This window comes from Puma concolor, chromosome A1 (assembly GCF_028749965.1).
Source record: "Puma concolor isolate L17-30 chromosome A1, mPumCon1.1.hap2, whole genome shotgun sequence".
NCBI classification, from domain to species: domain Eukaryota; kingdom Metazoa; phylum Chordata; class Mammalia; order Carnivora; family Felidae; genus Puma; species Puma concolor.
Window position 1 is genome coordinate 21,913,512 of NC_141667.1, and position 27,316 is coordinate 21,940,827.

General features: G+C 33.9%; 1 protein-coding gene across 2 annotated transcripts in view; it reads right to left on the bottom strand.

Annotated features, from left to right (window-relative positions):
* Nucleotides 1–27,316, bottom strand: part of CDH9 (cadherin 9) — a 143,917-nt gene that overhangs the window by 76,538 nt on the left and 40,063 nt on the right. For both annotated transcript variants that reach the window (XM_025924700.2, XM_025924699.2), the window contains exon 2: nucleotides 19,086–19,362. In XM_025924700.2, the coding sequence (XP_025780485.1) occupies nucleotides 19,086–19,313 (228 nt within the window). In that variant the 5' untranslated portion in view covers nucleotides 19,314–19,362. The remainder of the gene's footprint in view (nucleotides 1–19,085; nucleotides 19,363–27,316) is intronic.

Here is a 27,316-nt window from a genome sequence, read left to right on the forward strand (position 1 = left end):
ACTCGAATTCAACGGCATATAAAAAGAATTATTCACCATGATCAAGTGGGATTCATTCCTGGGATGCAGGGCTGGTTCAACATTCGCAAATCAATCAACGTGATACATCACATTAACAAAAAAAAAGAGAAGAACCATATGATCCTGTCAATCGATGCAGAAAAGGCCTTTGACAAAATCCAGCACCCTTTCTTAATAAAAACCCTTGAGAAAGTCGGGATAGAAGGAACATACTTAAAGATCATAAAAGCCAGTTATGAAAAGCCCACAGCTAACATCATCCTCAACGGGGAAAAACTGAGAGCTTTTTCCCTGAGATCAGGAACACGACAGGGATGCCCACTCTCACCGCTGTTGTTTAACATAGTGCTGGAAGTTCTAGCATCAGCAATCAGACAACAAAAGGAAATCAAAGGCATCAAAATTGGCAAAGACGAAGTCAAGCTTTCGCTTTTTGCAGATGACATGATATTATACATGGAAAATCCGATAGACTCCACCAAAAGTCTGCTAGAACTGATACATGAATTCAGCAAAGTTGCAGGATACAAAATCAATGTACAGAAATCAGTTGCATTCTTATACACTAACAATGAAGCAACAGAAAGACAAATAAAGAAACTGATCCCATTCACAATTGCACCAAGAAGCATAAAATACCTAGGAATAAATCTAACCAAAGATGTAAAGGATCTGTATCCTGAAAACTATAGAAAGCTTATGAAGGTAATTGAAGAAGATTTAAAGAAATGGAAAGACATTCCCTGCTCATGGATTGGAAGAATAAATATTGTCAAAATGTCAATACTACCCAAAGCTATCTACACATTCAATGCAATCCCAATCAAAATTGCACCAACATTCTTCTCGAAACTAGAACAAGCAATCCTAAAATTCATATGGAACCACAAAAGGCCCCGAATAGCCAAAGTAATTTTGAAGAAGAAGACCAAAGCAGGAGGCATCACAATCCCAGACTTTAGCCTCTACTACAAAGCTGTCATCATCAAGACAGCATGGTATTGGCACAAAAACAGACACATAGACCAATGGAATAGAATAGAAACCCCAGAACTAGACCCACAAACGTATGGCCAACTCATCTTTGACAAAGCAGGAAAGAACATCCAATGGAAAAAAGACAGTCTCTAACAAATGGTGCTGGGAGAACTGGACAGCAACATGCAGAAGGTTGAAACTAGACCACTTTCTCACACCATTCACAAAAATAAACTCAAAATGGATAAAGGACCTGAATGTGAGACAGGAAACCATCAAAACCCTAGAGGAGAAAGCAGGAAAAGACCTCTCTGACCTCAGCCGTAGCAATCTCTTACTCGACACATCCCCAAAGGCAAGGGAATTAAAAGCAAAAGTGAATTACTGGGACCTTATGAAGATCAAAAGCTTCTGCACAGCAAAGGAAACAACCAACAAAACTAAAAGGCAACCAACGGAATGGGAAAAGATATTTGCAAATGACATATCGGACAAAGGGCTAGTATCCAAAATCTATAAAGAGCTCACCAAACTCCACACCCGAAAAGCAAATAACCCAGTGAAGAAATGGGCAGAAAACATGAATAGACACTTCTCTAAAGAAGACATCCGGATGGCCAACAGGCACATGAAAAGATGTTCAGCGTCGCTCCTTATCAGGGAAATACAAATCAAAACCACACTCAGGTATCACCTCACGCCAATCAGAGTGGCCAAAATGAACAAATCAGGAGACTATAGATGCTGGAGAGGATGTGGAGAAACGGGAACCCTCTTGCACTGTTGGTGGGAATGCAAATTGGTGCAGCCGCTCTGGAAAGCAGTGTGGAGGTTCCTCAGAAAATTAAAAATAGACCTACCCTATGACCCAGCAATAGCACTGCTAGGAATTTATCCAAGGGACACAGGAGTACTGATGCATAGGGGCACTTGTACCCCAATGTTCATAGCAGCACTCTCAACAATAGCCAAATTATGGAAAGAGCCTAAATGTCCATCAACTGATGAATGGATAAAGAAATTGTGGTTTGTATACACAATGGAATACTACGTGGCAATGAGAAAAAATGAAATATGGCCTTTTGTAGCAACGTGGATGGAACTGGAGAGTGTGATGCTAAGTGAAATAAGCCATACAGAGAAAAACAGATACCATATGGTTTCACTCTTATGTGGATCCTGAGAAACTTAACAGGAACCCATGGGGGAGGGGAAGGAAAAAAAAAAAAAAAAGAGGTTAGAGTGGGAGAGAGCCAAAGCATAAGAGACTGTTGAGAACTGAGAAGAAACTAAGGGTTGATGGGGGGTGGGAGGGAGGAGAGGGTGGGTGGTGGGTATTGAGGAGGGCACCTTTTGGGATGAGCACTGGGTGTTGTATGGAAACCAATTTGACAATAAATTTCATATATAAATAAAAAATAAATAAAATACACGATGATGGTAATGAAGAAGTGAGCTGAAATTAGGAGAAAATAATTTCAATATCTCTCAAAAAATGACTTGTATATATAAAAACCTTTATGACTTGGCAAGGTAAAGTTACATAGCATTAGTAATATATGTGGAGTAACATATATGGAACTAAAAGCAGTAGTAAATACATGGAGTAAATGAACAGTCACAAATTTCTGGAGGGAGTGTAACGTTGGTACAATTTCTTTGAAAATGCTTTATGAGTATCTACTAAAGACAAATCTATGCCCACTCGATGATTCAGCAATCCTACTCTTAAAATATACCCAAAGGAAATAAATCCACATGTGACAATAAAATGTCTAAGATTCTTCATAGCACATTTTATATATAATAACATCCAGTTAGAAGTGCATCAATCATTTATCAATAGAATAAATTGTGTCATACTTAAGCAATGGCATACTGTGTAGCCATTAAAAAAAATTAATTCTACATATAATGTCATGGATGAAATTATCCTGTATATAATTGAAATACAGAATCCAGACATACTGTGTAATCCCATGCATATAAAATTCAACTACTTGCAAACTTATCATTAGGGATTGGGGTCAGCAAAGCGGTAACCTATGGGAGGTCATTGATTAGGAAAGGCTAAATGAGAGGGTGTCTTCTTGGATGCTAAACATTTTTTATATTGTGATCTTGGTCATATTAACATAGGCAAATAGAAATATAAAATCTCGTTGAGCTGTACAGTTAAGATGTGCATACATCAGTTTGCACATGTACATCTTAAACAAACCAAGTTGGCAACACATACCCATACAAACACAGGCATTCTTTAAAATGTTTTTCTGTTGTTTCAGAATCATTTATGTTTACAGTCACTATTTTGTGATTTGTAATGGGGTTTTTCATAATACTATTTTTATTTGACACAATGTTACACAGCAACTGAAAACTATTTCTGGAAAATCATTCTGGGACATCAAAATATGTTCACACTTTAATCTTAGGTACACAGCCCAGGTGCCTATGTGGCTCAGTTGGTTAAGCCTCCAACTTTTGATTTTGGCTCAGGTCATGATCTCACAGTTCGTGAGATTGAGTCCCACATTGGGCTCCATGCTAACAGTGTAGATCCTGCTTGAGATTCTCTCTCTCCTCTGTCTCTGCCTCTCTCTCTCTCTCTCTCTCTCTCTCTCTCAAAAAAAAAAAATATATATATATATATATGTATATATATATATAAAATCTTAGGTACATAGGCAGAACACCATTTCTAATTTTCAAATATTTACTATATACGAATTGTATGACAAAAAAGAATACCAAAAAAAAATTATCTCATTATAACCATAATTATCAGTGAGTTTGGGGGTTATATTTTCTTCTTTGCTTTGTTCATCATTTATAAATTTTCCACTCTCAGTGTACATTTATCCTCTCCTTGCACACTTTAAGAGGAGGAGTGTTATCATTTCACAAAGGAGACCAATTTATTAATGGTCTTGTTTTAAAATTATTTACAATTTTCTAATGGCACTTTTACACTCTCCTCCCAAATCGTCAAATTTTATATTACTGCCTTTGACTTAGAACTTAAAGAGCATCAGAGGACACAGAGATAACGGCAAAATGATCCAAGGCAAAGAGAGTAACGTTAGCAGGCAAAAGTTGAGGGGCAAATATGTAACACCAATTTCCTGGCATCTCTAAGAGTTATTTTTAAATTTGTGTTTATGCCTCACTGACTTTCTTTCAATTCCTCTAAAGCTCCTAAGAAATGGTCAAAAATAATGTCTATGAAATTAATTCTAAATGTTATTAATTCTCATAGTCAAAGAATCACTCTAGCACTGTTGTTTTGAACTTACTGGTACTCTGAATGTCACAGTTTCAGTATATTAAAAAAATATTGAAGTATGGTTGACATACAATGTCATATTAGTTTCAGGTATATGACATGGTGATTTGGCAACTCTGTACACTACTCAATAGTCACCGTAAGTCAACATACAACATTATTATAATATTATTGACTGTATTCCTATGCTGTACCTTTCACCTCCATGGCTCACTTATTTCATTTTATAACTGGAAAACTGTACCTCTTAATCTCCTTCAACTATTTTGCCCATTCCTTCCCATCTCCCTTCTGTATTAAGAGCCTGCTCATTTGTTTTGTTTTTTTAGATTTCACATGTAGGTGAATTCATATGGTATTTGTCTTTCTCTGATTTATTTCACTTCGCATAATACCATCTAGGTCTACCCATGTTGCTGCAAATGGCGAGATTTCATTCTTTTTATGGTTGAATAATATTCCATTATATATGTAGACTACATCTTCTCTATCCATTCATCTATCAATGGCTACTTTTAGAACTAATAAATGAATTCAGTAAAGTTGCAGGATACAAAATTAACATGCAGAAATCTGTTGCATTTAAATACACTGATAACAAAGTGTCAGAGAGAGGAATTTCAAAAAATGATCCCATTTACAACTGCACCAAAAAGAATAAAATACCTAAGAATAAATTTAACCAAGGAAGTGAAAAACCTATATTCTGAAAACTAAGACACTGATGAAAGAAATTGAACATGGCACAAATACGATATACCATGCTCATGAATTAGAAGAATGAATGTTATTAAAATGTCCATACTACCCTAAGCAATCTACAGATTCAATGCAATCCCTCTCAAAATACCAATATCATTTTTCACAAAACTAGAATAAATAATCCTAAAATTTGTATGGAACCACCAAAGACTTCAAATAGCCAAAGCAGTCTTGAGAAAGGACAAGGCTGGAGGTATCACAATCCCAGATTTCAAGATATACTAAAAAACTATAGTAATCACAACAGTATGGTACAGGCTCAAAAGCAGACATATAGATCAGTAGAACAGGATAGACAGCCCAGAAATAAATCCATGCTTAAATGGTCAACTATTCTATGACAAGAGACAAAAATAATACAATGGGAAAAAAGAAAAGTCTTTTCAATAAATGGTGTTGGGAAAACTGAAAAGCTACATGCAAAAGAATGAAACTGGGGCACTTTTACACCATACACAAAAATAAACTCGAATTGATTAAAGACCTAAATGTGAGACCTGAAACCATAAACAGCACTGGCCAGTAAATACTTGACCTTTGGCCTTAGCAATATATTTATGTATATTTCTCTTTAGGCAAGGGAAACAAAAGCAAAAATAAACTATTGGGAATACACCAAAAAAATAAATAGGTAAGTACGTAAGTAAGTAACTTTTTTGACTAAAGCATTTTTTGTGTATTCCTCCCATAAGCACTAACCAGACAAGGCACTTTGTGGAATAGGAGCTAGGCAATGTCTAAGGGCATGTCTACCCTTCTCATCTCTGTCCCTATCTTTCGTCTCTTGGTCAAAGATTTTAACTTTCAATTTAATCTTCCAATTTATCACCAACAAAGCAAGTTCTTTGCTAATATTAGCCTAATAGAACTAGGAAGAAGAAAAATGAAATTTTTCTAGTACCTCAGGTTTATATAATTTGAAGATACTGAAGTTTCCTGACTTACTTTAGAGGAGTTATTATGAGCATTTATGGGAAATAGTAGTGACATAACTTTGTATTTATGATATTTTATATTTCATTGTATTCCTAATATCCATTTTATAATAAATGTTCACCATTGCTTTGTTCACATTAATTTTGAAGTAAAATATATATATTCATTTATGTGAAAAACACTTGCTAAATTTAGCTCATTGTAAATTAGAAATTAAACTTATAAAAAATCAATATATTTAATGACAAATTTTGGGAAAATGGAATATACTTTATGATTTTGTTGTATATTAGAAAACTGATTTCATAACGTTTAAACAAATACTTATTTGTCTGTGGTTTGACCAAGACACTTATTTTTTCATATACACATAAAAAATGACTTCACTTACTTGAAGTGAAGATTTTTTTTGACAGTTTAAGACATGCTTTATTGAGGGAAGCATAGAAAAGTCAATAAAACTTTTTATTCAGAGATTTGTAAATTTAAAGCTTTTGTCAGTAACCTAGTATTTTGGGCCTTTAAAGATATTGAATGTTGCATTTTTATTGATTATTATTAAAATGAAATATACTACAGCAACTACAAAGAATGATTTTCTAAGCAAGTAAGAACTTAAAAATGTGTTTTTGGAACATACATTAACATAATTACTGGAAATATTGTTTTTTTCCCTAAAAGTTTGTTATCCTTTAATTTATTAAATATAGTGACTGAATTTCAACAGTGGTTGGCAGATGAAGAAACAACACACCCAGGGGCACCTGGGTGGCTCAGTCAGTTAAGTGTCCAACTTCGGCTCAGGTCATGATTTGGTGGTTTCTGAGTTTGAGTCCAGTGGCAGGCTCTGTGCTGACAGCTCAGAGCCTAGAACCTGCTTCAGATTCTGTGTCTCCTCCTCTCTCTGCCCCTCCCCTGCTCATGCTCTGTCTCTCTCTGTTTCTCAGTAATAAATACATGTTAAATGTTTTTTTTTTTTTAAGAAAAATGAAAAGAAAAGAAAATAAGAGAAAAGAAAAGAAAAGAAAAGAAAAGAAAAGAAAAGAAAAGAAAAGAAAAGAAAAGAAAACACACCCAGAAAAAGTGGTGGATATAAAGAACAGTGGTGGATATAAAGACTTCTGCCTTGTGACTGCCATTATTCCTGTATAGTGTTAGGACTTACTATTACCTAATGACTTAATATTATCTAATGACTTAATGTTCTCTTCAAGCAATTTGCTTCATTCAACTATCTTTCTTAACATATTGACAATACTATTCCAATCAACAATCTTAAAATAGTTATTTACAGCAAAAAATTAAAATTTATTATGTGATATTCTTAGGGCTTTTTATAAGAATGCCCAGCCCCTTGTTCAGTTCCTTCTACTGTGGAAAAGAAAAATTATTCAAGAAAAGAAAATGAAATAAAATAGTTTTTTCCTTTTTAAAATGTTTATTTATTTTGAGTGAGTGAGAGAGAGAGAGAGAGAGGGAGAGAGAGAGAGAGTGAAGCAGAGGCAGAAAGAGAGAGAGAATCCTAAGCAGGCTGCATGCTATCATCACAGAACCCAATGCATACTCGATCTCACAAACCATGTTATCATGACCTAAGCCGAAATCAAAAGTTGTACACTTAACTGACTGAGCTACCCAAGTGCCCTAGAATAAAATAATTTTTAATCTATATGCTCTGAATTATATTTTCATCACTGACTTTGTCTCATAGGGCTTCATTTTATACATACATTCAATCATAAGACATTTATTTAAAGGAGACACAAGTTTTAAGAAGGGAATAATACATAGAAGTTTATTTTAGTCATGGAACATAACTTGTATGGGAACAACACTCTTCTTGAAATAATTAACTGTTTACAAATTAGTTAAAAAACAACAAAAAAACCCAAAAAACTAAAAATACAAAACACTTTATAAAGGTAGTAGATAAGAACCAGGAGCAAAAATTCAGAGGCTTACTAGCAAATAGGGAATAAAGTGATTTCCACATTAACCCCTTTTTTTCTTGCAAGTATACCACATTTCATATGTCATGAAGAAAACAGGGTTCAAGCAGAAACCAGCAGTCTTTATGATGAGGCATTGGAGGTCAGGATTCAGGGACATCATAATGGCTAAAAATTGAGAGAAGAAATCCAGGAATAGAGGAAGCCACAGAAGAGAGAGCCCTAAACCTTGAATATACATTGCATGTAACATGTAGCTGACTTCTAAACTGACCATGTACAGACTAAGACTCCAAGGAATCCAGAGAAAAGGAACAATCTGATGATTAATAACTAAGCAGAGAGGTTAGCCATTCCAGCTACTAGGAATGAAGAGTTTAAGATTAAAGCTCCTTGTAGGTAAATGTGTTTGGTGAACACTTTGAGATTTCCAGTAAAACAGCAGAAAAGGGATAACTTAGGAGCCAGGAAGATGTGCTAGGATTTAGGGTTATACCACAGGGCTAAGGGAATAAACAAAATAGTCTTTCTTGAAAATCCTAAAAGCCTACATACAATCAAAGTAGAATCCCATAATTTCACTTCCTTCTGGGACAAAACTCAACAATCTTCAGAGGAAGAAAACAAAATCCAGAATCTCCACAATATGTTACCCTTAATACCCAGTATGTAATCTAAATTTTGTAGAGATTTAACAAGCAGAAAAATACAGGAAAACAGAATAGTCAATAGAAATAAATGAAAATAAGACTCAGGTGTTAAATTTAACAGGCAAAGACTTTAAATTTAGCTATCGTAAGTATATTAAAGAATGTTTATGGTATACTAAAATAATGGACATAATATATTAGGGATTTCATAAATTATATGCAAAATCAAACAGAAAAGAAAACCTAGAACTGGAAATTATAGCTTCTGTAATAAAAATGTGCAACAGTGGTGTGGACACAGAAACAAAAGAAACAATATATTTGATGACACCAAAAATAAATGATCCATATTAAAGCACCAATATAAATATATATTGACACAGATATAAAAATATATAACACAGTCTCAATGATGTATGGGACAATGTACAATGCTCTAATATACTTGTATTTGGAGTTCTCCTTCTCCAAAGAAGAGAGAGCAGGCCATAAAAATACAAATAAGCATACAATTTAAAAATTGGATGAAAAAGGACACACTGGTCTAAGAAGGCCAGTGAGTCCCAAACAGGTTAAACAAAACATATCTAGGTATCAAAGTACAATCCCTGTTGAAACAGATAGTCAGAGAGCTGAGGACACAGACCTTTAAAAGCAACCAGAGACAAATACACATGACATACATGCATTACTACCAAAAGTAATGAAATCCACAATGCAATGTAGCAAAAATTTTAAGTACAAAAAGAAAAAAAAACAGGTAAATCTATATTTCTACATTCAATTAAAATATTTTTCTTTTTAGGGGTGCCTGGGTAGCTCAGTTGGTTAAGTGTCGTACCTTTGATTTCAGCTCAGGTCATGATCTCAAGGTTCATGGGATCAAGCCCCATGTTGGACTCCTTGCTGACAGTAGGGAGTCTGCTTGGGATTCTCTCTTCCTCTCTCTCTTCCCCTCCCCTGCTTGCCCTCTCTTTTTCTCTCTCTCTCTCAAAATAAATAAACTTAAAAAAATAAAAAGTAAAACAAGTATTTTTTTTTTCTTTTTCTTGTTTGTTTCACGTTTTTTTTTTAATTCTACTTATTTAACATCTAGTGTAATATTGGTTTCAGGAGAATTTAGTGACTCATCACTCACATATAATACCCAGTGCTGATCACAAGTGCCTTCCTTGATAGCTATCACCCATGTCGCCCACCTCCCCTTGAGCAACCCTCAGTTTGTTATCTATAGTTAAAAGTCTCTTATAGTTTGTTTCCCTCTCTTTTTTTCCCTTCCCCTATGTTCATCTGTTTTCTTTCTTAGATTCCACATATGACTGAAATCATATGGTATTGGTCTTTCCCTGACTGACTTGTTTCACTTAGTACAATATACTCTAGATCCATCCATGTTGTTGCAAATGGCAAGATTTCATTCTTTTTGATGGCTGAATAATATTCCATTGTATATATCTACCACATCTTTTTTATCCATTCATCACTTGTGAAATAATGATATTTTCAGATTAAAAAAAAAAAACAAAAAATTTGTTTCCATCAGATACAAACTACAATTAATGTTAAAGGAAATCTTCAGGTTGAAAGAAAATGATAGTACACAGAAATTCAGATCAATATGAAAGAATAAAAAGCACTGACTGGAAATGGTAACTACATAACTAAATATAACACAACATAATGTAACATAATGTAACATAAGATTGTGTTTTTTAAAATTTTTAATAAATAATGGAATTCTTAAATAATAAAATATTAACAACACAGGGTGCAATTTATAATATATACAGCGAGAAAATATCTGACAAATATAGACTAAAACCCTACAGAGGAAATAAAATCATACTGTTGTAAGATGATTGCCTGCATGCTAAAAATATATAATATTTATTTGATTTATATTATAGTAGGTTAAGGAGACCAAATTTAGACATTTAAGAAAACACTCAGTTGTCCCAAAATATGGTAGGAAAGCAAAAACCAAGGTAGAAAGAATAATTGGAACAAATGAAAACAAGAAAATGATACACTTAGATCCAATTATGTCAATGATTACATTGTTTATGAGCGGACTTAACACTAATTAAATGTTAAGGATTGTCAGATTGGATAGAAAAGCACAAACCACTTCTGAGATGTTTACGAGAGCTGTTTTTTATATTAAATTGTACAGAAGGGCTGAAAGCAAAATGATGTAAGTGATCAACCATACAAATATTATCATAAATGAATTGGTGTGGCAAAGTTTGTACCAGGCAAAGTAAACTTCAAGCAAGTAGTATTATGAAAGATACAGGGTGATATTTCATAATAATAGAGCATCAATTAATCAGAAACCTAAGAGATAATTGGCCATGCATCCGATAATTGCATAAAAACATATAAAGAATATTTGACAGAGGTAAAGAGAGAAATTAAAATATAGAACTTTTTAATATTCTTCTCACAGTAAGAATTGGAATAAGGAGACACAAAACTTTTAACCATAGAGAACTGAATAATACTATCATCAAGCTTATATAAGATTGCAAAATACTGTACCCAGTAGGTATGCAATAATTCCTTTTAAATATAGAAGACACATTTACGAAAATAGTTTTTAAATTGCATTTTTAAAAACCATTAATATGCAATAGCGATGTATCCTATTGTATTTGTAGAGTAAGATCAATAGAACATAAACTGTGGGGCAATGTTTTAATTTTTCAAGAAAAGCTTTTGTTATAGTAACCATTAAAGGAGCTGAAACTTTCACAAAATGGCCACATACAAATATATCCCTTCCCATTGTAGGAAAAAGAAAGGCCTTTTTCCTCTTAGATTTGCCAATACATTTATTTATTGATCTTGAACTCACTTTTGTGTTTCTGTCTGTTAGCATATAGTTCTGAGTATGATGATTTATTGTAATAGCATCCCTAAAACATTCTGGCTGTGAAACAGGATACTTACTGAGGGAGTTCCACTAAATGTATATTCAGTGGCATATCTAGAGTGGCCTCATTTACTTTATGAAGTCAGTGAAAAAAAGGCTGAACATCTTTTAGAATATTGTCCTAATTCCTTTTCCATGAACAATACCACAATAGCTATAAGACTATTAGTATGAGTCATTAGAATTTACTGTGGACACATTACAAACAGTTTGCACAAGCAAAGTTTGAATATTTTGTTAAAATCTGGTAAAAAAAAATAGTCTATGTTCATGGGAATAGGGAAATATGGCAGTCCTAAATTAACAAATAAACAAACATGCATACATTATTAACTTGGAGGGTGATTCTAGTGCTAAATTAGGCTAGGTAGAATTTAACTATTAGGAATTCAGTCTAGTAGATAAGGAAAAAAGTATTTTCCTTCATCTAAATTGAGACTTCTATCAGGTATTTCTCCAACAGGCCAGCAATAATAGCATTTTGCTTATTATAGATAGAGACTATTTTATTTACAACAAATTATTTCTATCTATTTCTAAGATAGAGACCAGTGCATCTTATTTACTCTTAGTTTTAGGATTCAGTCTTGGTGTTCTGCATTGTAGGTGTTCAGTTTCTAAAACTAATTGAATAATAATACACAGGGTTAAGATCTACATTAACATAGTCATAACTTTACAAATAAATATCTTTATTTGTAAAATAACTGTTATTTTTATTTGTAAAATAAATTTGTAAAAAAAAACTTTACAAATAAACACACTAATGCCTTACGTTGGCATATTTTTGGAAGATAAGCATCATAAATTTTCTGAAATGCAGCTGACTAATGCATACCCAGAGCTTTAAAATCCATTCATATCTATTACTCTTGGAATTCTACTTTCAGTAATAAAGTAATCTAGTAAGTGTAATTTAAAATACACTCAAAGTTATTAGCTACCAAATTTTCATCACAGAAATGTGTGTGTGTGTGTGTGTGTGTAATACCAGTCTAAATAGAAATTTCAGAAAACACATAAATTTAATTTAATTAAAAATTATATGTATGATGTTATATGCCAAATACTGAAATTTTAACAATGTGCAGAAACACAGAATTAACTGAGAAAGACAAATTAAAATATATGTAAGTAATATGAAATCAACAGTGCTAAAATATGTAACTGGAAATAAGCAGAAATATGTAAACTTTTAACCTTATCTTCATAGTGTGATTATAGTTATCTTTGAGATTTTTTACATTAACTTTTAATTTTATGGGCCTAGTTTTTTGTAAGGAACACTAATAACTTTTATTAAAATAATAACGCTTATTATTAAATGATGCTTGTGCTTAAATATTTTTTCACAGTCCTCCCTCTAGACCTTCCTAGAGTTTCTACTACTTCTTAAGTTTCTTTGTTTGTTTGTTTTTTAAACACTGATGAATATGTAAGTGTGGATGTGATCTTTTGCAAGTTTGGCAATAGAGGAAGAGACTGTTAAAATATTAGAAATATTTCACAAGCACTGAAGTTGGTGGAAGATGTCAGGGAAAATCACACATAGATTTGGTAATCGTACTAATAAACATTTCTACCATACTCTAATATTTTAAATGGTTTAACAGTTACTATATTCCAGGGGGAAAAAAGTTTAGTTAAATTTTAAATGTAAATATTTCTAGAAGTAGTTATGTTTCCTTAATCAGTCAGAATTTGTTTCATCTTATCTTTTAATTCTTAATGCCTGTTTGAATTACCTGTATTCAGGGCAGAGAAATTGTTGGAATGCAAATGATTCTAAAGTGTGTGCTGTTTTGGCATAGAGCAAAATGAGAGGGTTGCAGCTGCAATTAGGGGCTTCAAGGATAATGGAAATACAGGAAAGGAATTGACTTTTTGCAAAATGTGCCAGGAAAAATGGGATATATTTATTTTAAACCTTCTCTGCTGTTTCTATGTTTCAAAGTGCCAGTCTCTCAGGATCCAGAGTAATAAGTGCTTAATAAAGATAGCAACTGAATATTAATTTTGAGTAAATAAATACATTTTGTCAAACATTTTGGGGAAGAAAAAAATGAAATCAAACACAGATTGAAAGCCCAAAGGCCACAGATTCTAGATGGTAAAATATTAGACCAGAATAATTTAAATTATACCTTGAATAAGATTTTGATAGGTGGTTAAATTTTGATGGGAAATTCTAGCCAAGAAGAATGGGGATGGGCTTTATATAAGAGGATGCCATTGAGATAGGACTTAAAGCAAGTAGAAGAGATGAAATATTGAAAAAGCAGGTTAGATACTCCATGTAAAAGTGCCTGTGACCATGATAAAATAGAAGTGAAGCCTATGGAAGAGGAAAGGTTTCACTTTGTCTAGAACTAAAGCCGTATTATACTGTTGTGGGAACATAGAATACGGGCTGGAATGTACAATGATATCGAATACTTTGAATCTACTTAAGTCAATTTTTCTATAGATATTTTGTCGAAGATGTTGGTATCATTCAAGAAACAGTGTGTAATGGGTTTTTAAGAATTAAAAAAAAAATAATGAAGTCAAGTAAAAAGTCATTAGGTGTGCTAATGCAGTGGTTCGGGCAAGTGATAATGCAGTGCAAGTGATGAGGGGCTTGACAGTAAGAATTAAATACTAGCATTCTAGTATAAAAGCAGAGTTTTAGAGATCTCAGTGTGAAATAAGCCATTGTAGACTGTCCAGAGAACCTAGCCTTAATGCTTAATATTTTTCTCATGTGTTTTTAGTTTTAAACAACTAACCTATAAAGAGAATTTTGGGATACAATGTGCCCATAAATCTGAAACAGCTGCTACATGTACTGCACCATAGTAAAGCTTTACAAAGATAATTTATTTAGATGCTGAAAAACACTATAATACACTATAAAAATTTATCAAACATCCTTCAGGAACTTTGAGACTTTATTTCTGTTTCTGTACACATCAAAGTGCCATTTTCTGAAAGCCTAAGAGAAAATTGCCTATCCAAGTACATTATTTTATGTATGCTTTGGGGGGATATCAATATTTAGTACATATGTCAATATCTGTAAGTGTAAAGGAGAGTCATCCCACAGTTTCATTACTCAGTCTGATATAAACCACACTCCCATCCATTTTCCAGTTGGTACCTGTGTTTTCCACTGTTTTAGTAAGAAGTAAATCAGTTGTATCCAGTTGTAACCAAGAGCTTGATAAATGTTAAAATCCCATTCCAATTTGAGATTCTGATTATACTCATGGTAATTTGGCTATGGTATAGTAAAAGGTTTTGAATTAAAACATAAAAACATATAGAGCTAACTCGGTAAAAATATGTTGTATTTAAATGGTGACTGGTTATAGGCAGTTCCATAGCACTGTATTGATTTCTGTGAGCAAAGCAAATGCTTTGAATTAAAGTGTAATGGTCGGTTAAGCTGATATTTCAATTATTTTATAAATACCAGTGTTTTCTTTCAGAAGGAATAAACACTATACTTGTAAGTTTGGTATCTCTCCAAGTAATAAATGTGTTTTAATCAGATATTAAATATAAATTCTCAATAATAGACATGTGATCTATTAATTATTAATTCATGACAACTAGGTATTCCTCAGGATCTCGACCTATTGTGTAAGAAAGCAAGTGCATATGAAGTTTCTCTAACAGAGTTGTAGGAGCCTTTGCTATACTTCTTGTTAAATTTATTTAAATTCTTCTTTTGAGCAGTATTACTCTTTTGCTTAAGTAATTCAGCCACATGCTTCTATTCAAATTACAGGGAAGCTACATGGCGATTGTCATAACTTTGTAATCCTCTTAAGTAAGAACCAAAAATTTCCCTCATTACAGAAAACAGAATTAATATATCTCTGATAGCATCCATCAAAAATGAGCAACCAAACTTCAGACTGAATTATTGTGGAAAACGAAAATTACTCTTAATTTTATTTTTATTTTTCATTTCTTTTAAAAATTTTAAATCCAGTATAGTTGACATATAAAAACTACTCTTAATTTTAACATTCCTCACTTTTCTGTCCTGTCTTGCAAAAAATACGAAATGACATACAGAAATATCCCCTTATTTTTCCTTTTAAAAATATCATTGTGATTCCTTTTTTTGCTCCTCCAGTCCATCCTAACAATGAAAGCAAACCGAGCATCCCAGACTTGTGCTCCACCAATAATGAACTAGTACAAAAGCTTTCAACAGAGTTCAGCTTCCATGCTGTATATAAAACAACTCAGCATGGAATTCTGAGCCTTTGACAGTAGTAGTCTAACTTCATCCTATTAAGCTATTCTGTGTGTGTGTGTGTGTGTGTGTGTGTGTGCACGTGCACACAAGTGTTTCACATGCATATCATGCCATATGCAATCCCACCTCCTTGGATTTATCCACATGCAAATTTTGTTAAATTTTTACTATCCCTTCTTGTACACAAATGCAGTCCCATCCGCAATCCTAGAAAACATCAGAATTTTAAAGTTAAAGAGATCTTAATAACAATTTAACCTAACAAAAATTTGAGGTTTGGAAAGTTTAGTTAATTTATTTATTTTTTTTTCAACGTTTATTTATTTTTGGGACAGAGAGAGACAGAGAATGAACGGGGGAGGGGCAGAGAGAGAGGGACACAGAATCGGAAACAGGCTCCAGGCTCTGAGCCATCAGCCCAGAGCCCCACGCGGGGCTCGAATTCACGGACCGCGAGATCGTGACCTGGCTGAAGTCGGATGCTTAACCGACTGCGCCACCCAGGCGCCCCTTTAGTTAATTTCTAAATTGTATGCGATTACTAAATTGCAAAACCAGGACTGACCCTTGTAAATTGCATGTTTATGTGCATGTACAAGTATATTTTGTTACATTTTACTGCTACTATTTTCTTACTTGTTTTAAAACTTCTTCATTTAAATTCAGGATCAAACCCTAAATTTTTCATCCAAGGATTATATATCCTTCCAACTTTATACAATTTTATGTCACCTATAAATTACAATAGGTCTTAATATTGTCTGCAATGCCAAGCCTCTGGAAAACTAGGAAAAAATATGAAAATTTCTTCCATTAGAGGCTACATATTCTTTTTGAATCATGGTACATGGTAAATATGGTAGGCCTTTACATCACATGGAGGTTGCCACGGTAGTGGATCCCAGAAGACTAGGCAAACAGAGCAATGTGGTCAAAAAGACCATCTGTTTGGTGTTCATGTGTTTGACCAAGTTGAGTCCTAAGTGAAGGACTCAAGTTTGACCAAGTCAAGTCCTAGCTAGGCTCTGCATATGCAAATGAATGATAATGTTGAAAGCCAAGAGAACAGGTTAGGAGTTCACAGACCCTTAAGAAGTTAATGAAAGTAAACAGTAGTTGGAAGCCTACTTTTATAGTGAACTCCATATATGGTGCATGGCATATCTAAGAAAAGGCCCTATTTCAAAACAGAGAAATCATTTTTTTTCGAAAAAGTAATGAGTGTTTTATTTTGTTGAAGCTTCTCTTTCGTATACATATTGCTTTCCAAATATAATATAAAAATAGTTGACATAACCTTTTGGTTTGATTATCTTCATTTGACAAAAATTATTATTATTATAATCAGTTTTTTACCTTTGGCTCATAATCTGGTTGTCAAGGATAAATAACCAGTAAAGAATTGAACACCTTAACTTGTGTATGGCTTAAAAAAAAAAACAGGTTATTATCCAAAGACAAGTGATCAAATATTTTATGAAAACTAATTAAATAAAACTATGCACACATTTTAGTAACTATTTTTGACAGATTACAGAACTAATTAAAAAAAAGCAGGATGGTACAAAAAGTTCTAAACCATAGTGCATATTTTAAAATGTCGGTGCAGTAATGGTGTCTGTTAATCAATGCACACATAATTTTTAGAAGGAAGCATCTTTGTTTACAGCTAAAAATAAATGCTTGTAGTGGAGCCTTGATTGCCTTACGATTGAGCATCTCTTTTTATCTGTAGCTATTCTTCTGCATCTGTGAATCTCCAAGGATGAAACCCTCTATGTAAGACCTTGTGAACTGAATGTGCCCTTTATACACTGCCTTAGAAAAAGAATCATAAGGCAATTTCAAGTCCTTAGACACAAACATTTGTCAGTTGAACTTGAAATATCCTGATGTTAGTTATTAACTATGGTGTGAGAAGTGATGTTAAATGAGGGATGCTGGGAGATGCCCTATGACTAACCTGAGGAGAAATAAGAGGGAAAAAAAAAAGAATCAGCAAGTGAACTATATGGGGCAAAATGAGTGTGACCTGTGGAACCAGGGGAGGAGATATCAAAAGAAGAGGAAATAATAGGCTTCTGATAAAAGAAGCTGCAGTTGAAAAAAGTACACTGCCACACACACACACACACACACACACACACACACACACACACACAAACACACTGAAAAATTAGAACAAGATTTTGGCAATTTCACAGAATAAATGTGTTTCTAGTTTAAAAGCAATATAGGCATGACTTTTGTGATATCAGATGCTTTTTATGTTTTTATTTTTGGCCCATTCTATCTTATCTGCCTCGTGTTGCTAGTAACTCAAAAAATACTGTGACCATCACAGTCATTTCTAGTATCATGTGCAAAGAATCAAGAAAAAAAAGTATGTGATTTATGAGGAATGTTAGTATTCATCATTGTTTATTTTGTTTTATTATTAGAATTTGGAAGTATCTCAGCATTAGGCACATATCTGGAATAATCCAATAAACAAAGGATTTGTCTTGCATGTAGAATGGTATGAATGAGATTGGTAGATATTAGATAAATAGAAAATTCTGGATGTTGGAACGATCATGTCATCTATTTTGAGGAAGACAGAAAAGAGGAAGAGAAAGTTTACGAGTCTATTTTCTCAAAGTTGAATACAAGAAGGAGAGTTACGTATTCTCTATCGCGGTTTGTTCCAGACTGCTAATGAGCCGCTATTGCTGTTAGGATGGTTTTAACCTTCCCGAAGGTACTGCCTTCTTTCTACTTCTGTTTTCTTTCTCCTTCTCCTTGAGCCCTTTGGTCCGGATTACAGGCGAGAAGTCGTTCAGTTTGACTGATATTAACAAACAGACTACCGAGAGAGAAGTATTTATACTTATTTACTTCTCATACACAGCAGACTATTCTTAATTATGATAAATTGTTTATTAGTAGCCACCAATATATTTTAGTAATTTTTGGTATACTATAATTGCATTTTGTTTTGCCTCATGTAGCACACTAAGTTATTCTTTATCCGATGCTTTAAATTAAATTTCAAAGAACGTTTTTAAAACATTTTAGATGCACATCCATAAATATATAAATATAAATCATATATTGCTGATTAATAATGCTATGGACACTGACCTACATTTAGCTACCTGAGTAAATCACATTACCCATACTACCCTACTGAAAACATTTGCAATATTATGCCTTCTGCACACCATAATTAGTCAAATATTGTAAAATAATCATTAATAATATGGGAAGTTGCTGTAAAAAGTAAATAAATTGCCATCACTTTCATCTTCTAGATTTATCACATAAAAATTCTTACCTTGCCAACATACTGTGTGTCTGTACCTGTGTACTCCTCCAACAAGAAGAACTGATTCCACATCCAGCCACGCTTGGTACGATGTAACATTTTACTGTCATCTTTTGTCAGATCCACAACACTTTTGCTTGGCAAATCCCTACTAGCTTTTTCTTCTAATGGAATAGCATCAACTGTATGAAACATATAGGTCCAGATGAATAGTGATAGGCAATAGTATGTCCTCATTATAAGCAGCTTCAGTAGGATATCAAATTCAATGTACTGTCCAATTCCCCTGAGGACTAGAGAGAGAAAAATGGCTTATTAGGTTGTGTTTCATTTTCACATAACCTGTAAACTATAAAACTTTTTTAAATATTAAGATTTTATAAATAATATATATACATTATTTTTCCATGTTACATCAGTGAACTTATCATTAAACATATCACATCATATAGCTCACATATCATAGAGCGAGGTGAGGAGACGTGTAGCACAGATAAACTAAACAGAAATTTAACAGGTGACTTTAATATCACTATATTGCGGCATATAAATGAGAACATATTTGTAATTTAAAATACCAAGTATTTGAAAAAAAATTAAGCTCTACAATATACCAAGGATCATACTGAACGTTCCTGAGTCTTTAAGACTAATAAAAACTAGTGTATTTATTAATATATACATATATATGAGCTTATATACCTTTAGTAACACTGTTTTCAGTGCACAAGCTATCAACTTTTACAATCTGTTTCTTCTTCTCCTCCACCTTTTCCTCTTCCCTCTCCTCTTCCTCCTCTTCGTCTTCTTCCTCCTTGTTCTTCTGTACCATGATAAGGTATTTCCTCAAGGCAAACTAACTTGTACCAGATATACTTTGGATTATGTCCTGCAATACCTAACACCATATTATGTTGATCCTTTATAATTGATAACTGTATTTTTCCTGACAGTCAGTTGATAACTCACTCAAATTTACTTGAGGCTGAAAAGAGCATGCTCTAAATGGACACACTTTACCTGAAAATTAAAAACAACAACACATATTTATTTCCTAAAATAATAGGAAAAATGAGTGCACAAAACTGATGTGGTAAAATTTGATATGGGCGTCTTAGCTATGAGATAACTTGATAGAGAATTTTGCAACACTGTCTCTCTGTTGATACGGTAAGTTGAATTTTCTTGAAGTGAAAAAAACACTAGTTCATTTGGTATTTCAGAATTAATTTTGTTTTTTAGCAAAACAAATTGGTTTCATTTGGAAACATTCAGAAGATGTGAAATCTTAATAATGATGCTGCTAATGGTAATGATATTGGTAAGCAATAGAAACCCATCTCAAGCTAATGTAGGCAAAGGAAGAATTCACTGGAATATAAAATCAAACTAAATGGGGAAAGGAAGAAATGAAAGGAGCAAAGAAGCAATTGGGCCTTTTCTGCTCATGAAAACAGGAATTAGGGGCGTGGGTACTTTAATACTATTCTCTCTTGCTCACCCCTCTCTCCTCTTGCTTTCAACTAAGCCTCCTTGACCTGATGGCATATAGGAATATATAAAGTTCAGATTTAACATCTTCCAATCCAGAAAGCAACTGACAGTATTTTCTAATTTGAGTTTGAAAAATTGTGGGAATGGACTCTAATTTACCTGGCTTAGGCCAGATGCCCAACACTGGACCATAAGTCTCTGGAGTCAGTTGTTGTTATCAAGGCATAAAGGTCAAACATGTGCCTCCAACTTGGCTTTTCCATTATTATCTGTGAGATTTGGTGATATTTACTTGGTCTCAACTACTTACTCCTAGAAAGGTAGAATAATTATTACCTGACTCACAAAACATTGTTATTAATTTTATTTTAAACCTTTAGGAATACAAAGTAATACTTATTGGTATCACAAAAATTTTATTTTATTTCTACAACAGTGTATACCCATGAGAAAACTGCATGTGAAGAATTTAAGTAATCTGGCAAATGCACAAGTAGTAAGTATTGGAACTAGATACACAGCCTTAAACAATGTTTTACAAAAGATAATATATGTAAAGAAGTTAGCATAATGCTAGCATACAAATTGTCAACATGTTAATGCCGCCATCATCATCATCATCATCATCATCATCATCATCATCATCATCCATGGTTGCTTCCACTATAGTCATAGTCATATATCAGAAAGGAATGGTGATTGGCAGATAATGGTACGGATGCTTGCTATGGTCCACAGCTATTGGCTCTGTCCAGCACACATGTACTCTAATTTCCATACCTATTATTTAAAAAAAAACTTCTTACTTAACAAAATACACATATATAATCACAAATCCTCACACTGCAAAATGAGAGAAATTAAAATCACATTACTTTTTGACTCTGAAATCTCAGGTACTTGTCTTTCTTAGTACTCTTTGTGGCTATTCGTAATCCTGGAAACTATAGGAACTTGGTAAATTTAACCACAACAGATGTAAACCTCTGAAATAAATATCAGAAAACTACAGAGTCAATAAGTGCTTAGAAAAAGTGCAATGGAAAAGTACCATCTGGTGGCCACTAGCTCAGAACATGCCCTGAATGGTTTGAACAGTGATGGTGCAGTAGGAAATGAGCAGCTGAAGGATCTCAAGAACAGCTGGTGTCTCACTTTGATAAAATACAACAAATTCCTTAGTTGACCACACTGGCCACCTGTTTTCCCCCCAGTGGGAAATCTCTTTTCACCATCATTTTTACTGACCACTCTTGCAAGAGAAATTAGAGAGCATTCTTCATTTCCTGTGGTCTGTTCTAACTGTGATGCCCACTCTAGATGGAAATAAGCGTTTAAGCAGAAAAGTTAAGTTGTATTTGGTGGAGCCAGAGACTTAGGCAGAGGCCAGGATCCCATAGGTCTCTATAAGCTAGAGTAAAAAAAAAATGCATTCATTTTCAGTGCAATGGAAATCAGTTGGAAGATTTTTAACATGAAATGTTTAGAAAAGATCAATCTGGCTGCAGAGTGGAAAGTAGGTTAGAGGGTAAGCAAGAAATTTGGTTAAGGGGGAGATCAGTTAGAGTCTATCTCTCAAGTTAAGAAAAAGATGGCAGTGGCATATGGAGAAGTGGTTTCCAGTGGACACTGACACTGTGCTCAGGTTCCCTTCATTCTTTAATATGGACACACACACACACACACACACACACACACACACACACACACACACCACATGCACTAAAATTTTTTCAGGCTTTTGCCTCTAATGACCTGCACCTGCAACTCTCTTTGGAGGACTTCCTTTGGCTACTGGAACCACTCTGCTCACACGCACAGAGTGCCTAAAGTGCCTACAAGTTTACAATCATCTCCCATGAAATCCCTGAGCCATTGTCTAACAGGTGCAAAAATGTGGAAATTCACACTTTATTTACATCCCAGAGTTCCCCTACAGACTCATGCGAGACTGAAACTTTGAAATCACACCCTGTTTGGATTCTGTTTTCCCATGCTCTTTCTCACTTTCTGACCTGGAAGCAATTTGTTAACTAATCAATTGTATACTAATCCTTGCTTCAGGATCCAACTCTGGAGAAATGGACCTAAGGCATGAATACAATCCAAGTATTGACACATCAATAAGAGTAGATGCTACCTGCTTATGTTCTAAATATTGAAGGTGAAAAAAGATACATAAAGTATAGCTTTTAGATTATTAGTTTGTGTGTTGAGTAAATTATTGTGCCATTTTTGTGGTGTCGCTTAGAGCAGGGACACCTCTTATAAAAGATGATCTATTAGGAAAATGAAGAATCAAGTATTTTTCTTATTTTTGGCCACTTTTATACTGGTACTATTACTAACATATTAATCGTAGGAAGCTAAATGATTCGCTGTCCTACTAATTCAATCTATATATTTATGACAACTCTTTAAAATGAGTTCTTCCATAATCCCTTATATTATGATGAGGAAACTGAGGCACAGAGAGGTTAATTGGCTTGCCCAAGTTTATATAAGCAGACCCAGAAGAACTGAGAATTAAATCCAGGTACCCCCTTGCCTTGGGCTGCACTGCTCCAGAAATAGCCCCCTGACATCTGTGAGGCTGGCAACCAACATTTATCTTAACGTACATTCTGTGTTCTAGACACTTCTGAGTCTTTTTTCAAGCATCGTTTCTTTAACTCCCATCACGGAAATATTACCAGGAAGGGATGTCACATTGGACAAAGGGGCAAACTGAGGCTTTGCTTGTTTAAGTAGCCTGCTGTTATCACAAGGTGGTAGACACCTGTGGGAAAGGTGGAAGGCATTCAGGATTTGAATTCTGTTGGACTGATGTCAGTGCTCCTGGTATGAATTGTACTGTTGCTAGATAATGATGCTCCACGTGCGCGCACCTGGGGCCTCCTTCACCTGCTTTTGCCCTATTCAGGGTCTTTCTTTCCTCCCAGTGTGACCTGGAACGGTCTTACTTGGTTCATCCATAGCCATCTCCGTTTTATTATTTTCAGTTTTTCCATCATATTCTGCTTTCTTGAGGAGTCTTCTATAACAACTTTTTCAAAACCACCCTACCCCACTTCAGTCTTTATTGATTTCTTTCATACCATCCATTTATTTCCTATATAGTATTTACCATGATTTTAATGATCTCTTTCGTTTTAGTGGATTATGTATTTATTGATGGGTTTTTCTAGTTATGATGTAACTTGTATGGTGGTGAGATACTCTGTAAGTCACTGTATTCTGCATAAAATAGTTATTGATGTATAGTAGGTGCTTAATACGTATTTATAAAATTAGTTGACTAACGCCTAAATAGATAATCCTCAATTTGAGTCTGGGATCACAAGTGAGATTGACTTAATATTACATTGCCTAAACAAGCTAATAGAGATAAGGAAAGAGCTCAGCTGGGAGGAAATATGCCCTTAAAAGAACTCTGTTGGGGCGCCTGGGTGGCGCAGTCTGTTAAGCGTCCGACTTCAGCCAGGTCACGATCTCGCGGTCCGTGAGTTCGAGCCCCGCGTCGGGCTCTGGACTGATGGCTCAGAGCCTGGAGCCTGTTTCCGATTCTGTGTCTCCCTCTCTCTCTGCCCCTCGCCTGTTCATGCTCTGTCTCTCTCTGTCCCAAAAATAAATAAACGTTGAAGAAAAAAAAAAAAAAAAAAAAAAAAGAACTCTGTTGGTTTTCTTCCCAACAAATGGACTACAGTCCATTTTTTCAGTAAAATAAGACAATATGCATAAACATTTGCATAATGTGGGATTAAATATGAACTTTAGAACATGATTCATATAAATTATAGACTGTTTGTTTGAACTTGAATCCCTTTCACTAAGTAGATTCTTTTCCTCATAATTCTTAGCATAATTCTTTCACATTTAGGAATAATAGTGTATGCCTCCTGTGGCCATTTTAACACCCGCACATTCCTCTGCTTTTAGACAAAAGTGCACATTATAAAACGTTTTTTATTGAACTTTGTTTTAAAGTTAGCAAGCTCTTATCTCATGGGGTTTATTAAAAATTCTTCCTATCCTTTATTCATTCAATAGCAACAAGCTGATTACTAAATTTTCTATGCTTAATTATCTCTATCAGCCTTAAATGTTCTGCATTTTAATCATATTTTTTGTTGATAAATAAATACCATCAGATGCATTATAAAGTACAATATTTTAAATTTGCTTTAACTTTGATTTTGTAATCAGGGAATTCACTTGAATCTTGTTAACTTTAAAAACTGAAAATTGTTTTATTATTATTCCCTTGTTCCCATAATTATATTTCAATTGCATTTGTGAAAAAAGGCTGTTGGCTATTTGTGAATCCAAAAAAAAAAAAAAAAACTGTGCATTATTGTAATTAAGTAGGATGTTCAGTATATAAAATCCACATCTAAACTAAATTATATCATTATTTCTTATCCCTATAGTGTAAACTCAGATAAAGTATTTCAATAATTCCAATCATGTCTTTCAGGTAATTTCTCAAATGAAATGTAACTATAACATAATTGTATACTTATATCTTATTATACTGTTTGTAATCAACAAAGTACTTCCACATAAATTAACCATTTATCTTTTTAGAAAATTTGGATTTGGTCATATAATTTAAAAATTTTTCAGTAAGATATATGAGGATAAGAGAAATGAAGAAAGCTGTTTCTGATTACACAATTATTTTATGGTTTGGGCAAAAGTCATATACATGTTATCTGATTCCTTGGCCAGTGATCTTTCCAACATAGCATTGTGTTTTGTTTTACATAGATAGATAGATAGATAGATAGATAGATAGATAGATAGATAGATATCGATGTATATATCAGTTGGAGAGACAAGTCTGACAACTCATTTAAGTGACACAAATGTAAAGAACAAATTCTATGAATTTAAATAGACATTAAAATTAGTCTTACATAATCAAGGAACTATTTAGGCCTATATGTTTTAACATGTCTATTTTTCACAGTAATTGATGATTCTTCCATTTATTATCTAAATGTCTGTGGGCATACATATGAATATATGTAATTGATTATTGGGTTATCATATCTTTCAATATATATTTAAGATCTCTAAAATCATTTATTGATTTTTTTCAACAACCTCATATTCAATTATTGTCACATTACAATTTGAGATTTTACACTTACCTGAATGATGTTGTACATGATTTCAAGAAATAACAGAAATTGTTGGAAGAAATAAAAGCTGCCAGCTTTGTATAAGGATTTCTGAATAGTTAACATAAGTAAACTCTCAGCTTTAAATATTTAGTTTTAGGTCTTTAGAAAACTGGCAGTATAGACTGATATCAAAGAGAAGCTCTTGAATCAGGTTTTGCCAGTGTCCTATCAAAATAACAATGATAACAAATGTATGGCCAACTCATCTTTGACAAAGCAGGAAAGAATATCCAGTGGAATAAAGGCAGTCTCTTCACCAAGTGGTGCTGGGAAAACTGGACAGCGACATGCAGAAGAATGAACCTGGACCACTTTCTTACACCATACACAAAAATAAACTCAAAATGGGTGAAAGACCTAAATGTAAGACAGGAAGCCATCAAAATCCTAGAGGAGAAAGCAGGCAAGACCTCTTTGACCTTGGCTGCAGCAACTTCTTGCTCAACACGTCTCTGGAGGCAAGGGAAACAAAAGCAAAAATGAACTACTGGGACCTCATCAAAATAAAAAGCTTCTGCACAGCGAAGGAAATAATCAGCAAAACTAAAAGGCAACTGACAGAATGGGAGAAGATACTTGCAAATGACATATCAGATAAAGGGTTAGTATCTAAAATCTATAAAGGACTTATCAAACTCAACACCCAAAATACAAATAATCCAGTGAAGAAATGAGCAAAAGACAAGAAAAGACGCTTCTCCAAACAAGACATCCAGATGGCCAACTAACACATGAAAAAATGCTCAACATCACTCATCATCAGGGAAATACAAATCAAAACCACAATGAGATACCACCTCACACCTGTCAGAATGGCTAACATTAACAACTCAGGCAACAACAGATGTTGGGGAGGATGCAGAGAAAGAGGATCTCTTTTGCACTGTTGGTGGCAATGCAAACTGGTGCAGCCACTCTGGTAAACAGTATGGAGGTTCCTCAAAAAATTAGAAATAGAGCTACCCTATGACCCAGCAATTGCACTACTAGGTATTTGTCCAAAGGATACAGGTATGCTGTTTCGAAGGGACACACGCATCCCAATGTTTACAGCAGCACTGTCAATAATAGCCAAAGTATGGAAAGAGTCCAATTATCCATTGATGGATGAATGGATAAAGAAGATGTGGTGTATATATATACAATGGAGTATTACTCAGCACTCGAAAAGAATGAAATCTTGCCATTTGCAACTACGTGAATGGAACTAGAGGGTATTATGCTAAGCGAAATTAGTCAGAGAAAGACAAATACCATATGACTTCACTCATTTGAAGACTTTAATATACCAAACAGATGAACATAAGGGAAGGGAAGCAAAAATGATATAAAAACAGGGAGGGGGACAAAATAAGAAACTCTTAAATATGGAAAACAAACTGAGGTTTGCTGGAGGGTTTGTGGGAGGGGGGATGGGCTAATGGGTAAGGGGCATTAAGGAATCTACTCCTGAAATCATTGTTGCACTATATGCTAACTAAATAAATTATTTTAAAAAATAATAATTTTTAATTGTACATAATAGAATATAAAGACATATATAAAAATATATAATTA